Source organism: Myxocyprinus asiaticus, chromosome 20, assembly GCF_019703515.2.
Source record: "Myxocyprinus asiaticus isolate MX2 ecotype Aquarium Trade chromosome 20, UBuf_Myxa_2, whole genome shotgun sequence".
Taxonomy (NCBI): Eukaryota; Metazoa; Chordata; class Actinopteri; order Cypriniformes; family Catostomidae; genus Myxocyprinus; species Myxocyprinus asiaticus.
The window spans coordinates 931,386-947,500 of NC_059363.1; the positions used below are offsets into that span (position 1 = coordinate 931,386).

General features: G+C 40.6%; 1 protein-coding gene across 2 annotated transcripts in view; it reads right to left on the reverse strand.

The window, feature by feature from the left end:
- Positions 1-16,115, reverse strand: part of LOC127410748 (bcl-2-modifying factor-like) — a 33,819-nt gene that overhangs the window by 16,120 nt on the left and 1,584 nt on the right. Inside the window, exons 2-3 of one of the 2 annotated variants that reach the window (XM_051645966.1) lie at positions 9,037-9,224; positions 7,029-7,195 (exon numbers count right to left, since the gene is read on the reverse strand). In XM_051645966.1, coding sequence (XP_051501926.1) covers positions 7,029-7,195; positions 9,037-9,208 — 339 coding nt within the window. In that variant the 5' untranslated portion in view covers positions 9,209-9,224. Of the gene's footprint in view, positions 1-7,028; positions 7,196-9,036; positions 9,247-16,115 lie in introns of both variants that reach the window. The other variant, XM_051645967.1, reaches the window with a different exon arrangement.

A 16,115-nucleotide genomic window follows, 5' to 3' on the forward strand; every position in this document is an offset into this window, starting at 1 on the left:
AGGAACTGTGCTTGACTGGTTTAATTCCTATCTCTCAGGTAGATCCTTCAAGGTAGCCTGGAGAGTTGAGGTGTCCAAGCCACATCAGCTACTTACTGGGGTACCTCAGGGCTCAGTGCTTGGGCCACTTCTCTTCTCTATATACACAACATCACTGGGACCCATCATTCAGGCACGTGGTTTCTCTTACCACTGCTACGCTGATGACACGCAACTCTACTTGTCTTTCCAGCCCAACGACACCACAGTGACTGCTCGAATCTCTGCCTGCCTGGCAGACATCTCGGCCTGGATGAAGAAACACCACCTGCAACTTAATCCAGCCAAGAGTGTACTCCTCGTCTTTCCAGCCAATCCTGCTGTTGAACACAACATCACCGTGCAGCTGGTTCAACTACAGTAACGCCTTCCAAAACGGTCAGAAATCTAGGGGTAACCCTCGATAACAAACTAAATTTCAAGACCACATCTCAAAGACTGCAAGATCATGTAGATTTACACTCTACAATATCAGGAAAATAAGACCCTTCCTCTCTGAACATGCCACACAACTGCTTGTTCAGTCACTTGTCATATCTAGACTGGACTACCGTAATGCTCTCATTGCAGGCCTCCCTGCTTGTGCAATTAGACCGCTGCAAATGATCCAGAATGCAGCAGCACGTCTGGTCTTTAATGAACCAAAGAGAGAGCATGTTACACCACTCCTTGTCTCTCTTCACTGGCTGCCGGTTGATGCACGTATCAAGGCTCTGATGCTGGCATACAGAACAGTCGCTGGGTCTGCTCCAGCATACCTAAAATCATTTCTGCAGAGCAACGCACCCACTAGAAGCCTGCGGCCGGCTAATGAGCGGCGCCTTGTTGTACCAACACAAAGAGGCACCAAAACACTTTCCCGAACTTTCAGCTTCATCATACCATGTTGGTGGAATGACCTTCCCAACACCATCCATGAAGCTGACTCACTTTCTGTCTTCAAAAAACGGCTAAAAACACATCTTTTCCATGAGCACTTAACCAGTCACTTAAAAAAATAGACAAATTAATGAATGTAAAATGTGAATGCTTCTTTCAGCTTGTTGAAAATGCATTTTTGCATTATTTTGGGCATTTGTGCTGACTGACAGGATGACAAAGAGTGCATGATGTCATTGCCATGGTAACCAGACACACCAGCTGATTTCCTGAAGACTAGAATGAATGTATCGTCAAATCAATGTGCAACCCAACAAAATTGATTTTCTTCTCTGCTAACGATACCAGAGACAATAGCGAGAAGGACAATGAGGATATTTTTCTGAATTTTTATATGTTGTTTTAGTAAACTGTGAGAGACATGATGTGGGTGACTTGACTTAACCATGATGAAACCGCGATGCGAGCACCGTCTTTTGCCACAATTTTACATGTTGTCAGGTCCCGTGTCATGCAAAACTGCCTTGTAGTTTCTTGTACATTGGCTACATACCTGTCTTTGTGTTCGTCATGCCAGCCACCTCGGTAATTGATGTTATACAGCAGTCTCCATAGTAACATTCGAGCGTATTGGTTGACTGAGTGTGCTGCTCTGCAGGTGTATTTGCTCAGCACGGTGAAACAAACTCTGGCTACGTCTACGACAGCAGGGGGTGCTACAACTGCTTGCAGACAGGGTGTCCATTTATTTCTGTTCCGTTATTTTTATTTTGTTCATTGCATCACAAATCAAATGCCATGGACTCGGCTGGACTCTGAAAAAAATCCAGAGTCCCAAAGGCTCGAGTCCGAGTCAAAATGCATCCGAGTCCATGACAAGTCCAAGTCCATTAAAATTAGACTCGTGACTTGGACTCGAGTCTGAACTCGAGTACCCCAGCTCCATGAACCAGAACATAGTTATTTTAGCATAACTAACCATTCTACACTAACAGCACACAGAGATACTGGTGAAGTTTTAAAAGAAACAGTGTGCCATTTTCCTGTTGCACTTCTGCAAATGTTAGAGGAAAACCAGCAGATCTCTTGAGGATTTGTCATTGTTTGAACTGCTGTTGTGTTTCTGTAGGTCTGTGTGAGCGACGGACGAGACGACAGGAAATGTGTCCCTCACAACACATCCCGTTTCTCTCTGCATAAACACACACAAACACACACACCTTCATGAGCTGCTCTGACACAGACGTGCCCAGATCTTTGTGAAAATAAGAAGAAAGTCAGGTTTAACTCTCTTACACCAAGCATTTGAGTACTTACTAAAAATAATGTATTGCACGACTTGACTTCCATCTTCAAAATGTCTGATCAAAAACAGTATGCAAATGTGCCAATATGCAAGTTTGTGATTAGTTGAAAGTTAGGTGTCTTTTAAGGTGCAATTATGAAGAGCGGAATGCAGTGAGCCTGCAGAAATAGAAACTGAGCGATCGAAAACATGTTCTGTTGGCCGTGTCGACTAGTTAGGACAAAAATAACAATTTCTACATGCGAGAGATTGGTTAGGATGCGGTGTAAAGACAATAAAATGCAATGCTCATTTGTGCCGAGTTTAGTGGATGTAGCTGGAAAGCTCTAGGAGTTATCAAAGATGTGTCCTATGTTGTCAAGCCATCAAATCTTGAGAGATCTTCCTAACATGATTAACACTATTAGTCAGTCATTCTAGTCATAGTGCAGTCATCTCTCCTCTTCGGTCTCTCGGGCCCCCAGGGGCCTCACAGAGCTGTCAAGAGTGAGCAGTAATTTATCTGTCAGCAGCAGCTCTTATCGCAGCCCCTGCAGGCCCTTCATCTGTGCCAGACACGCTGCAGGAACTCGTACGGCTGCGGTGAGTGTAATGCGGTGAGGATCTGCACTGCAGCGTCAACTGGCCAAACTACGACAGCTCAACACCAGCACTGCAGGATCTAAACTTGAGTGAAACAGCTTTAGATAGACATCTCCTCTTATTCAGACTCGATGTCAAACCTCAACTTCAATGGATCCTTTTTACAGACTGTGATGATGCGATGCGATGATTGACTTAACTTAAAATTTATAACATTACACGTTGTGTTATATTCCTCTGCAGGTTATTCCAAATGAACAAATTTGGTCAAGTGAAGTGAACTTCAGCAGATATCCTGTGCTCAGCGAGTAGGGAGCAGTGAACACTGCGTAGGGTCCCTGCGAATCGGAACGCAGCTTAAGTCAGCGTTGCATGTGCTTGTTAGAGTTTCGTGCCATTAGTGTACCAACATGTTAACTCTAAAGGAATCAACTGTCCAGTCTTTCACTCAAGTTTGTTTTGTCGCGTTATAATCACAAATAAAGCAGCATTACTGTATCAAAAGTTTACCTGTGAAAATTGACAATTAGAAACCCAAATGCAGCAAGCAGAAGTGCCTACAACAGTGAAACAACACTTGAGCTGAATTATTGCAAAGTCAAGAAGTGAACCAAGATAGAAGTGTGAGGACTAGAAAGACAAAGACTGAAAATAAGTATTAGAGCCAAAGAAAGAAAAAGAGAAAGAGATGCCAACAGCCTGCAGTGTTTTACCTTCACCGATACTGAAGACGATATTGCACGATCAATGCATACGGCCAAAAACAGCAGCACACGCTATAGGAGGAGCATACTGAAAGCACACTAATGTGTTTCTCTCATCTCATAAGGAGTCATCAACACTTCAGCTGCCAAACATTTCATAACTACGCACAACTATACTGAACATATACAGAGAGAAATCACACTGAAATAATAGTGGGACTTTCAGAAATCATGATCTGTGACTAAAATATGAATCTACACAAGACAAAACCAGCATTATCTTACAACCCTGAACTGAAAAACTCATCAAAGCTCTTCACATCTGTTACCGTTGTTGTTATGGTGATCTGGAGCAGAAATCGTGTCTTTTGATGCTGATTGTAAAATCTCTGTTGGCAGCGGTGTGCTCGTGTCTCCTTTGCAGGAGTGTGTGTGTGTGTGTGTGTGTGTGTGTGTGTGTGTGTGTTCACTGTGAGGGTAGCGTTCACCCACGTGGCTTCTCAAGCCTCTTATTTGTGCGTCTCCTGCGGGCGATCCTGAAGCCGGGTACGACTCGCTCGAGTCTGCATAACCACCGCTGCTCCCGCACCAGTGCGTTTACCCAGACTGACCACTTCTGTGCAAACTTTCTATCTGCGTGTTTGTGTGTTTATAAGAGAGATGCAATGAGTAGGAGAGACACAGACCAAAATACTGGAGCATGAGTCATGTGACGGCACATGTTTTCTGAAAGGGTCACAATAGGAGTGCAACAGTCTGATTCCAGAAGTAAATATTTATTTTGGATGATAAACTTTTAAAGACAGACCTACCGTGAGCTCTGAGATTGTTACTCGATGGTATATGCTTCTCTTGAAGACATATAACTTCATTTTTTAAAAATCGTGTTTAAAGGGATAGTTCACCCAAAAATGAAAATTCTCTCATCATTTACTCACCCTCATGTCATCCCATGTGTGACTTTCTTTCTTCTGCTGAACACAAATGAAGATCTTCTAGAAGAATATTTCAGCTCTGTAGGTCCATACAATGAAAGTGAATGGTGACCAGAACTTTTAAACTCCAAAAAGCACATAAAAGTAATACATAAGACACCAGTGGTTTAATCCATGTCTTCAGAAGCAATTTGATAAGTGTGGGTGAGAAAAAGTTCAACATTTAAGTCCTTTTTTAACTGTAAATTTACACTTTCATTTTCAGCCAACTACTGGTCGGGCTGGTCAAAGGTGGAGATTTATAGTAAAAAAGGACTTGAATATTGATCTGTTTCTCACCCACACCTATCATATCACTTCTGAAGACATGGATTAAACCACTGGAGTCGAATGGATTACTTTTATGCTGCCTTTATGCCATTTTTGGACCTTCTGATTTCTGGTCACCATTCACTTGCATTGTATGGACCTACAGAGCTGAAATATTCTTCTAAAAATCTTCATTTGTGTTCTGGTGAAGAAAGTCACACACATCTGGGATGGCATGAGGGTGAGTAAATGATGAGAGAATTTTCATTTTAGGGTGAACTGTTCCTTTAAGGCAGAATGCCTAGCAAATAACTACACTACCCATAATCCTTAAGAAAGATCCACCAATCAGAGAATCGTGTCAAAAGAGCTCTGCAGCTCTGCCCACTCCACCATGATGCATATATTTTTGAATATTTTGAAATTAAATACCAATAAACTGTTTCTATATTTACAAGCAACAACTTTAAATCAATAGTTTCCTGTTTTTTTTCCCATGATGATTCCCATCATTTGCAATGCTTCATGGGATTGTAGTTTATTTCTTCATGAAATCCTTTTGTCAGATTTGATCTGTTTTTGCTTCAAATCAAAGTTTGCAATATTGTGATTCACTTCGGAGCTGGTTGGTTTGGTTCATGGTGCACAACTCTTATATGGATGATTTTATGAAATTCCAATGGACAAAATGAATGGGGAAAAATACTTCCGGACTCAAGACGACTGAAAAAGTGGGCGTGCACTGTTGCGCTCTCTACTCATTGGTCTGAAAGGATTTTTTTAAGCATTTGTCAAATGGAGACGCTTTTCATCATCCAATCAATTACTGATGGATAACATCAAGTCCCGCCTTGCATTTTTGTTTCTAATTGAATATCCTGTTTCACTCAGAAATTGCCAATGCAAATGCTTCAAGCAACGCAAGCTCAATTTCGTACGTTGTTGTGTTCCAAAATGAGTCTGAACACAATTCATAACATAATGTATGCATTTCATTCTCAGTGTTTCTCATTAGTATAAACTTTTACAGTCAGTTTTCTCTTCCAGGTATACTACTGTCATGGCGAAGCAACAGCTTGAAGAGAATTTTGCTTGGTTATAGTTAGCTACCTGAGGAATAACATGGGGTTTAATAGCACTTGTAAAGCAAATAACTCTAAAGAACGCACGTTAATTATGTGTTCAAGAGGAGCACATTAAAATGACTAAATGTCGGACAAGTGTCAGCCAATCACTCTCACCTGCGTTTGCGTCCTTGCCTAGAAAATGCTTCTAGCCGAACAGTAATTTGCAGTGGCTACAAGTGATTCACTATCAAAGCTGATTTGGTTAACAGTGACTGTTCTTGAAAGTTGAGTTTTCACTATTCAAATGAGCAACGATATGATACAGTGTCTATCATGTTCTTTGTCAAATGAACCGAATGCCTACTAGTGAGCAACAGTGGAGCAAGTTGGCGACTCAGATGGGAATTAACTTTGTGTATTTCGCTTTACACACATCCAGACAGAGGCACTGCAGTGTTATGGATACACAAGAGGAAAAGAGCGCAGTAAACAGGAAACTCAAGCAGGGGTGAGCGAGGGACAGATAGAGAGAGAGCGGGGTTGCCCCAGTTGACCAGAGTCTTGGGGGCAGAGCGAGAGGTCACAAAACTCGACAGTCAGGAAACAGTCCGGCCAAAACAAACATGGCACACGGAAAACGCTTTTGTGTTGAAGGTAGACACAATGCTGTAGTCTCGACTGCACAACAATGTGCGCCAAACCTGCTAAAAGATTTTATTGTGCTGGTGGATGTGATTACGAACCAGCGTACAAAAAAACAAAAAAAACACTTTAATTTGACTTTTACCCAAAAGGGCATAGAAGAATTGAATGGAGTCATAAACAGTGTTAATAACCAACCATAACCCAACTCATAATCCAAATGGTTTTGCTTAAGGACCCAGATTTTACATTGACAAACCAACACAGTACCAAACCTTGATGTAGTTTGGGTCGAATTTTCTTTCCCTTGCTTAGTTACAGTATGTTCAGTGTTTTTAAGGATGAGGGCATGTGGGGCCTGGGTATCCTAAATGCACAATTATATGGTTAGATGCATTTCATTACCTGCATTAAGCATTGCTTTATACCTGCTAACCTTATAAAGCAGACCTGTGACCATTTTTGTGTCCAGACCCATCAGTTGAGAACCACTGGATTACAAAACTCTTTAAATTGATTGTAGTGGTTTGTGGCAAAACTTGTGGTGTTAGTTAACAAGACTCACCATCATATGTTCCTGATAGAACTGATCTCCGATCAGCTGGAGTTTTTGCCCGATGAGGGTTTCAACGCTCTGCGCAGGAGGATCCATCGCCTGCAGGTTCTCCCGTAGCAAGACGTCTGCACGTTGAGAGCGGGTGGACGGAGCTAGCAGTAGCAATCCTGCGTTACCTATTCAAAGAAACAGTATTACATGTGTGACTCAAATCAAACACAACGGAGTTCATGGGTCACATACAGTCTAACTGGAAAAATCGCTGGCTAACTAAAAAATATTGTATTTTTTGCGATTGTTGCTTGTCAGATTTTATGATATGACATCAGTGAGATCATGGATAAATGCCAAAGGCAGACTGTGTGACATCAACAGTCTTTATGATAAACATCTATGATCCATAGCATTCACGGGCAATTTTACCATTTTTTATATTTTTCTTAGAAGGCAAAAATCGTGCAAAAACCATACAGTGTTTACCCAGCTTAATGCTACATAAACACTATAATGAAAGTTATGGATGAACTTAGCTTGTAACTGCCAACAAGCAAGTGTTACAGAGTGTAAGCATCCCTATTTAACAGATTCAGTTGTTTGTAATGCAAGCTTATACAATGGCATTTATCTCTATATCATTCTCCCATCACAACAACAAAGAAAGAAACATGGACTGATCAGGTTTTGGTCACGTTTTAGCATGACTGTCTCTGATCATCTAACTATCCAATTGTTGGTTGCATTTACCATATCAAACTGATGTTTATTTCAGATATCATAAGATGTCTTCTACCATTTGGCAATGAGGGCATAAGCGTTACAAAGCAAAGACGTTTAAAAATAAAAGCTTGAGGGAAAAACTCTCTGCGGTGTCTCTGCTAAAAGCCATGAGTCATGAAGGTCTGATGTTTTCACAAAAGTTCAAACAGGAAGTTTCTGAGACAAGTGACGCAGCGCAATATCAAAAACAAAACGCTTTCTGAAGATATGCCACATACAGAAGCTTAGTAGATTGTCCAGGTGGTATAGAAGTAAAAATCCTATAAAATTTTCTTCATAGAGAAATTCATTTTTGACAGACCTATCATGCACTCTGAGGTAGTAAAGTGATTAAGTTAAATAAACATTAAGTTAAATGTGTTTAATATGATCCTAAAGAGAGATCCATCAATCACAGAAGTCATTGTTACCATGGTAATTACATCATCCACAATGCTTCATGGGATTGTAGTTTATTCCCTCAATAAAGACGTTAAGTACACAGTCCTTTGTCTTTTTGTCCAATTTGGAAATACCTTTTGTTTTTTGCTTCAAATCCAAGTTTGCAACGTTGTTATACACCTCGAAGCTGGGCTGCATTTCCCAAAAAACATCGTAAGCCTAAGCAGATCGTAGAAACCAATGGCACCAGTGGTCTCTATGATCAACTTAAGCTTGCGATGCTTTTGGGAAACGCAGCCCTGGTTGGTTTGAGTCATGGCTTTGAACTCTTTATTTAAAACTTTTTCAAAAATGCCTATGGAGAAATTGAATGGAAAAATGCTTCCGGAACAAACACTGCTGCAAAAAAAATAAAAAATAAAAATAAATAAAAAATGGTGCTCACTTATGTGCTCTATAAAGTGAACTTCTAAACACAGAAGTCATTATATAAATATCTATATAAATATAAAATTCTCAAGTGAACCTTATGTTTTCGCTTGGAAAGATCCTAGTACCAATTCTAAACAACAGAAACCTCAAGTGATCCAATAACAGCCTGCTTGTAGTGCAGAGGTGTGCAATTTAAATTCTGCCAGTGCATGTGTACGCCAGGGCACTGCGCCAGCAAAACAATTGCGACTTGGCATCGTTTGAATTGCAAAGTGACTGGATACACACACACACACACACTGGTAATAAAATCTACTGAGATCAGGAGTGTATGACACCACAGGGGTGATCGCGAGACAGACAGACACCTGTCTACTGCACAAATTCCCAGGCAAAGACAACGACTCGTGCTGTGTTTGTGTCTTACCGTAGAGAAAGCGTCTGGACTCCTCATGCGCCCCACAGCGCAGCATACCGTTGGGCGGTACAGGGGGTCTCCCTGCGGTCTCAAGACCCCTGTCTGTCTGCTTTATCTGCCTGTGAGAGGAAGGCCTGCGCTGTCGTGCCTTATTGAACACATCATCCTCATCTTCATCCATCAGTCGAGCTCCTCACCTGAGCACAAGAGCAGAGAGCACTGGTCAGAGAAAAGAACAAACACAATACAGGGGATTACAGCTGGGCCGTATGACCGTATACATCATCTGTAGAAATGTATCAACCAGTAGAGATTATGCTATAATAATAAAACATTTCTGTTTTCAAATTTTGGTGAATTTTGAGTAAATGTTGTGTAAAACAAGAGATAATTTCAGCAATTTTGTGGACCCTGTCGGTTCTCAAAATCTGTGGTCCTCAGCTGGTTCATTGCAGGTGTGTTCTGTTTGGGTCACAGACAGCAGGGATAAAATAATGCTAAATGCAAATAATAAAATGCAACTAACCATATAATCATGCAAAGTCGGTCTGCTACCTGATTTGAGCCCGAAGGGACCCAAAAAACGGTGGGTTTGGACCAGTTATCCAAGTATAACTTGGGGTTGTGTTCACGTTTGTAATTAATGAAAAAAATAACCTTTTCAGTATTATTATTATTATCATCATTACTATAATTCATATTTTGATAATATAATATATACACATCTACTTTACATAAAAGGCTAAATTTACTTAATATATATATATATTTATTTCTTCATATTTGTATTTTTATTGTTTTTAAATACATTTTATTAACAATAAATGAAAGAAAATCATAGCCTAACACAATTTTCCCAAAAGGGATATATTTATTTTATTTTGTTCATTGTAATGTAACTTGTTTTGTGCACGCACTGTCACTCAGATGAGTTGGGGCTGTTCACACCGAACGTGTTTTTGTGTGCTACTCTTAAATTGTTTTTCTATGTAAACATGCACTGGACGGACCGCTGCGTTGGGCCTTTTTCACAATGGAGTCAATGTGGGTAACCCACTTCAGGTCCTGTGAGATGGTAGTGCCCAGGAACCTGAATGACTCCACTGCTGCCACAGTGCTCTTTAGAGTGGTGAGGGGGGTCAGTGTTGGGGTGTTCCTCCTAAAGTCCACAATGATCTCTACTGTTTTGAGCATGTTCAGCTCAAGGTTGTTTTGACTGCACCAGACAGCCAGCTGTTTAACCTCCCTTCTGTATGCAGACTCATCTTCATCTCGGATGAGGCCGATGACAGTGGTGTCATCTGCAAACTTCAGGAGGTTGACAGAGGGGTCCTTGGCAATGCAGTCATTGGTGTAGAGGGAGAAGAGTAGTGGGGAGAGCACACATCCCTGGGGGGCACCAGTGCTGATTGTACAGGTGCTGGAAGTGAGTTTCCCCTGTCTCACAAGCTGCTGCCAGTCCTTCAGAAAGCTGGTGATCCACTGACAGATAGACATGGGAACAGAGAGTCAGTGTAATTTAGTCCAGAGAATAGCTGGGATGATGGTGTTAAAAGCCTAACTGAAGTCCACAAAAAGGATTCTTGCAAATGTCCCTGGTCTGTCCAGATGTTGCAGGATATGATGCAATCGCATGTTGACAGCATCATCCACAGACCTGTTTGCTTGATAAGCAAATTGAAGGGGATCTAGAAAGGGTCCAGTGATGTCCTTCAAGTGGGCCAACACCAGTCTCTCAAATGATTTCATGACCACAGACATCAGAGTGACGGGTCTGTTGTCATTAAGTCCTGCAATCTTGGATTTCTTTGGGACAGGGATAACTGTGGAGCGTTTGAAGCAGCAGGGAACTTCACACTGCTCCCGTGATCTGTTGAAGATCTGTGTGAAGATGGGGGCCAGCTGGTTAGCACAGGATTTTAGACAAGTAGATGAAACACCATCTGGGCCCTGTGCTTTCCTTGTCTTTTGTTTCCGGAAGATACAGCACACCTCCTCTTCACAGATCTTAAGTGCAGGTTGAGTAGTAGGAGGGGGAGGAGGGGGGTTGCAGGAGGTGTAAATGTTTGTGTGCTGTGAAGGTCAGAGCAGGTGTGGGGTGTGAGACTGGGCCTTTCCAATCTACAGTAACATACATTCAGGTCATCAGCCAGTTGTTGATTGCCTACAGTGTTGGGAGATGGTGTCTTGTAGTTGGTAAAGTCTTTCAGGCCTCTCCACACTGATGCAGGGTCGTTTTTCAGCTTCTCAGAGTAGCTTCTTTTAGCCGCTCTAATCTCCTTATTCAGTGTGTTCCTGGCCTGATTGTACAAGATTTTATCCCCACTTCTGGAAGCATCCTCTTAAGCCTGACGAAGCTGCCTGAGCTCTGCTGTAAACCACGGTTTGTCGTTGTTGTATGTTAAATAAGTCCTAATAGGAATTCACATATCCTCACAGAAACTGAGGATTTGTGAGCTTATCCAAATTGGTGTCTGCAGCTCCAAAAACACTCCAATCAGTGCAGTCAAAACAGGTTTGTAGTTCCAGCTCTGCTTCATTGGTCCATCTCTTTACAGTCCTTACTACAGGCTTAGCAGATTTTAATTTCTGCCTGTAAGTTGGAAGAAGATGAACCAGACAGTGATCAGATAGTCCCAAAGCTGCTCTAGGGACAGAGTGATATGCATCCTTTATTGTTATGTAGCAATGATCCAGTCTGTTCCTGTCTCTGGTGGGGCATGTAATGTGCTGGCAGTTATTAGTTTATTAGTCACACCTGCCCGGTCTGTTAACCTGTTTGATTTCTCTCCCTATTTTAGTCTCCTCGTGTGTGCTGTCCAGTGCCAGTTCATCTTGTTTCTTGTCTCATGTCGGTCCTTCTTATGATCCCATCCCTACTCGGTCCGGTCGGTCCTGTATCCTGTTACCTCTGCCCCAGCCTGGATTATTTACTTCCCCTACGGGGTAGTTTATATGTTTGTTTTTTTGCCTTTTTGTATTAATAAATTCCCAACTTCATTCAACTCTGCATTTGGGTCCTGAGCCTCTGTTGATTCTTTGACAAAAACCTGTTTGTGTGGAACTCGGCACAAATATGGCTTCCTATATCTATCACTGAATTAGCATTTTAAGCGAAAATGTGTAGCCTGTGTAAATTAAAAATCTATTTTTCATCAGGGAGACGATTTGTAACAGAAATCTATTTTTCCCCCAGCCCTAGCCTTTGTCATGTTAACAATATTGTTGGGCTTGTGCAGTTCATGATAATTATTAATAAACTTTAATGTTTGATTTTAAAGAACATTTTTGGTACTGTGTTGGGTCACCACTTGATGTCCAGCATCTAATTGGTCAACCAACTAGACTGTACACAAAAGATTTATCTGAATACTTCCTCTACACACAAACTCACACATGCTTGTAAAAAACGACATCTTTGAGTAATAACGGGGTGTCTCAACTTAACGAGTCTTCGGTTTATGGCTGGTTAACAGTGGGATAATAAGACTGAACATTAGTGTGGCTTGTGGCCACTGGCAGTACAGATTTAGATAAATAGCAGTGATAAACCACACGCTCAGGCTGTGGTTAGATGACTGGTTTACTATATTTAACCTGGCTGAGGTTTGGCAAAGCAAAGGCAAAAACTGTCACGCCTATTCTTTCCATGTTCAGCGGTGAAGCTCTGGGGTTCGTTAATAATGACGATTCTTCATATAAATGTACATCTCTTAGAAATGTGCGTCCACTGTTAAACCCACATCAGCGTGGGATTTCTAAACACGAATACAAGTCGCCCATCACCGTGTTATTGTTAAGACTAACGTATTTTTGACCTCACTGGCCAACCGTTTCCTATAACAAACAATTGGGTAGACCTCATATGAACTGTCAAGAACATGTCCAGGTCATTCTTCACCTCAAAATCAAAAGAAAGAAATAAGAAATTATATTTTGCATAAAGAATATTAGGCCTGTTTTATATATATATATATATATATATATATATATATATATATATATATATATATATATATATATATATATATATAGAAATTATATATTTATATAGTATATATTTTAGCAAAAAAATACAGTATATTTTGTAGAGCTGGTTAAATTTTCCATTTCAATTAGATTACGATTCCCAAGATCTTGATTCAATTCTGGTTTTGATACAGTTTTATTTGACTGCCATTACCTTGGGTATATATTTCATTTATAAAGTCCATAGCCTTTATTTTTTTATAGATTAATAGATTGTGTGTGGATTATACTGTAGTAATGAAAATAAGATGTATTTATTTTTTGCATTACAGCAATGAGGAATGTGCTAAATTGTCATGGAAATAATGTAATAAATAAAGCAAAAATGAATGGCCCTTTAACAGACATCATTTTCTTTATGCAAAATACATTTTCTAATTTTTTCCTTTTGATTTTGGGGTGAAATATAACCCAAACATTTCTTTGTTAGATTCACTCAGTGTTAATATCCCAGTGTTTCCCATTAATTACCTAGACTGTGGCAGCCCGCCACTTTACGTGACATAAAATAATTATATGTAACCTAAAATATTTATCATATGACAATAGCCTCCTCCCCTACCCCGTGCAGTTTACATTTCTGTCGCAGAGAATTTAGTTGATTGCATGTGTACATTATTAGGCTGGGTATCGGTCATAATTTTAGAAAGATATACAACATAAACCTTAACATGTTACTTGAGCATGTAACTTAAATGTCCTTTTTTCTCTCCGGACATGTAACTTTTTTACTCGGACAAGTGAATGACCAATTTACTTGTCTGGAGGACAAGCACATGACAATGCTTAATGTCGAGACCTGTCTCAAATGTCCGCTCTAGTGGATTTTGTGTTTTGACCATTTGTGAACGCCGTTAAACTCCGTCTCGTTTATGCTTTGTGGGTGTGACTTTTTGCCGTGTCATCACCATTCATATCTATACAACCAATGTGTTTGATTAAATTACTACCAGAGCACAAAACTGTTTACAAGAACACAACGTTTTTCATAGATCTAGCCTGTTAATTTAGCTCTCAAAGTGCACCAGATTGATGCATTTAACTTTAAAATGTACAACATGTTCTTCCGAGGGAGCACCACCTAGAGGGTCCGAGGTCCACCCACTACAGTCTCACAAAATCCTGTAGGAAACATTGTATCTAGTGCTTCATTCTTCTCAGAACTTTCCAAGCAAACTGTCACACACTCTTGAAAACTTCAAGTTTCCAACTAACCCTTCATGTCACTTATGAGTAATACCATCATTCGGTGTGACAAATCAAGCGCAGGCCATATTTCATAAATCGGAAGTGTGGTGCTTTCAGAGGCATGTGTGAGCATTCTGTGTTGTATTTGCATTTGTGTTCAGAAACACGTGTCACACACCACAAACACACATCTGATTTCCTCAATGAGAGTAAAAATGACGCTGCAAAACAGCACAGTATCATACAGCTCTGCGTACACATGCAAATATGAACTCAAAGTTGGAAACAGTCCCAAATAACTCACTCCAGATCAATCTAACCTCTTCAACAAAGTAATTAAAAAGCCATGAGATCCTGTCATCTAATCACCAAACCACAGTTTCATATCACCTCTACCTCTTATTGGACACTGCACCATGGTAATCTTTGAAGTATCTTTGAGTACCATGTAAATAGTACAGAGCATCAATATAGTTGTTATTATTAAGCACCATGGTATTACCATTTGATCCCATAATTGTACCATGGCAAAAGGGACTTCTTACACACTGATATACCAAACAGACTCGTACAACTCTCCTTCAGTGAGACAGACATGACCTCAGAATCACATATAAGGTAGATAACACAAACAGGTGTGTGTGTGTGAGTTTGTGTGTGTGTGTGTGTGTGTGTCTGTGTGTGTATGTGTGAGAGACAGTGTGTATGCATGTGTGTGTGTGTGAGTATGTATATGTGTGTGTGTCAATGTGTGTGTGTGTCAGTGTGTGTGTCGGTGTGTGTGTGTGTCTGTGTGTGTATGTGTGAGAGACAGTGTGTATGTATGTGTGTGTGTGTGTGTGTGTGAGTGTGTGCGAGTATGTATATGTGTGTGTGTCAGTGCGTGTGTGTGTGTGTGTCAGTGTGTGTGTGAGAGAGAGAGTGTGTATGTATGTGTGTGTGTGTCTGTGTGTGTGTGAGAGAGAGAGAGAGTGTGTATGTATGTGTGTGTGTGTCTGTGTGTGTGTGAGAGAGAGAGAGAGTGTGTATGTATGTGTGTGTGTGTCTGTGTGTGTGTGAGAGAGAGAGAGTGTGTATGTATGTGTGTGTGTGTCAGTGTGTGAGAGTGTGTGTATGTGTGTGTGTCTGTCTGTGTGTGTATGAGTGTGTGTGTGTGTGAGTGTAAGTGAGTGTGTCTGAGAGAGTCTGTGTATGTATATGTGTGTGTGTGTCTGTGTGTGTGTGTGTGAGAGAGAGAGTGTGTATGTATATGTGTGTGTGTGTCTGTGTGTGTGTGTGAGTGTGAGTGTGTGTAGCTACTGTATCTATTTATTAACCTGGAGCAAAGCAAGTCAAGTGCTCTTTTCTGGGTGTCAACAACACAGGATAAAGCATTGTCCTAAACATTTCAAACATGCAATTGTGTATTTTGTCCACACTGAAATGCATTGTTCTGTTTTAAGTATCATTTATATTCTGCTACTGTATTCTTTGTATATAAACATATATATTGCACTATACAGTACTTTACTATATTGTTTGCATTTGTATCTATACATGCATTATGTAAGTGTTTGCATTTTATTATTATTGCTTTGTATATCACACTTGGGGGCAAAACACAAATACAAAAAAGCAATCTTGCTTGGCCAGTAAACGTCAACTCTACGTCTCAAATGTGTGTGTGTGTGTGTGTGTGTGTAGTAGTAGTGAAGTGATTTGTTACAGTCAGTGAATGACGCCTCCTACAGAGTACAGCTTCTGTAACACCACTGACTCAGTAAGAAAACACACACACACACACACACACACACACACACACGAGCTCCTTTACCCAAGAGCCTGAATGTTACAAAACCCTTGCACGCTTTTCCAGTGCTCAACATCAGTGT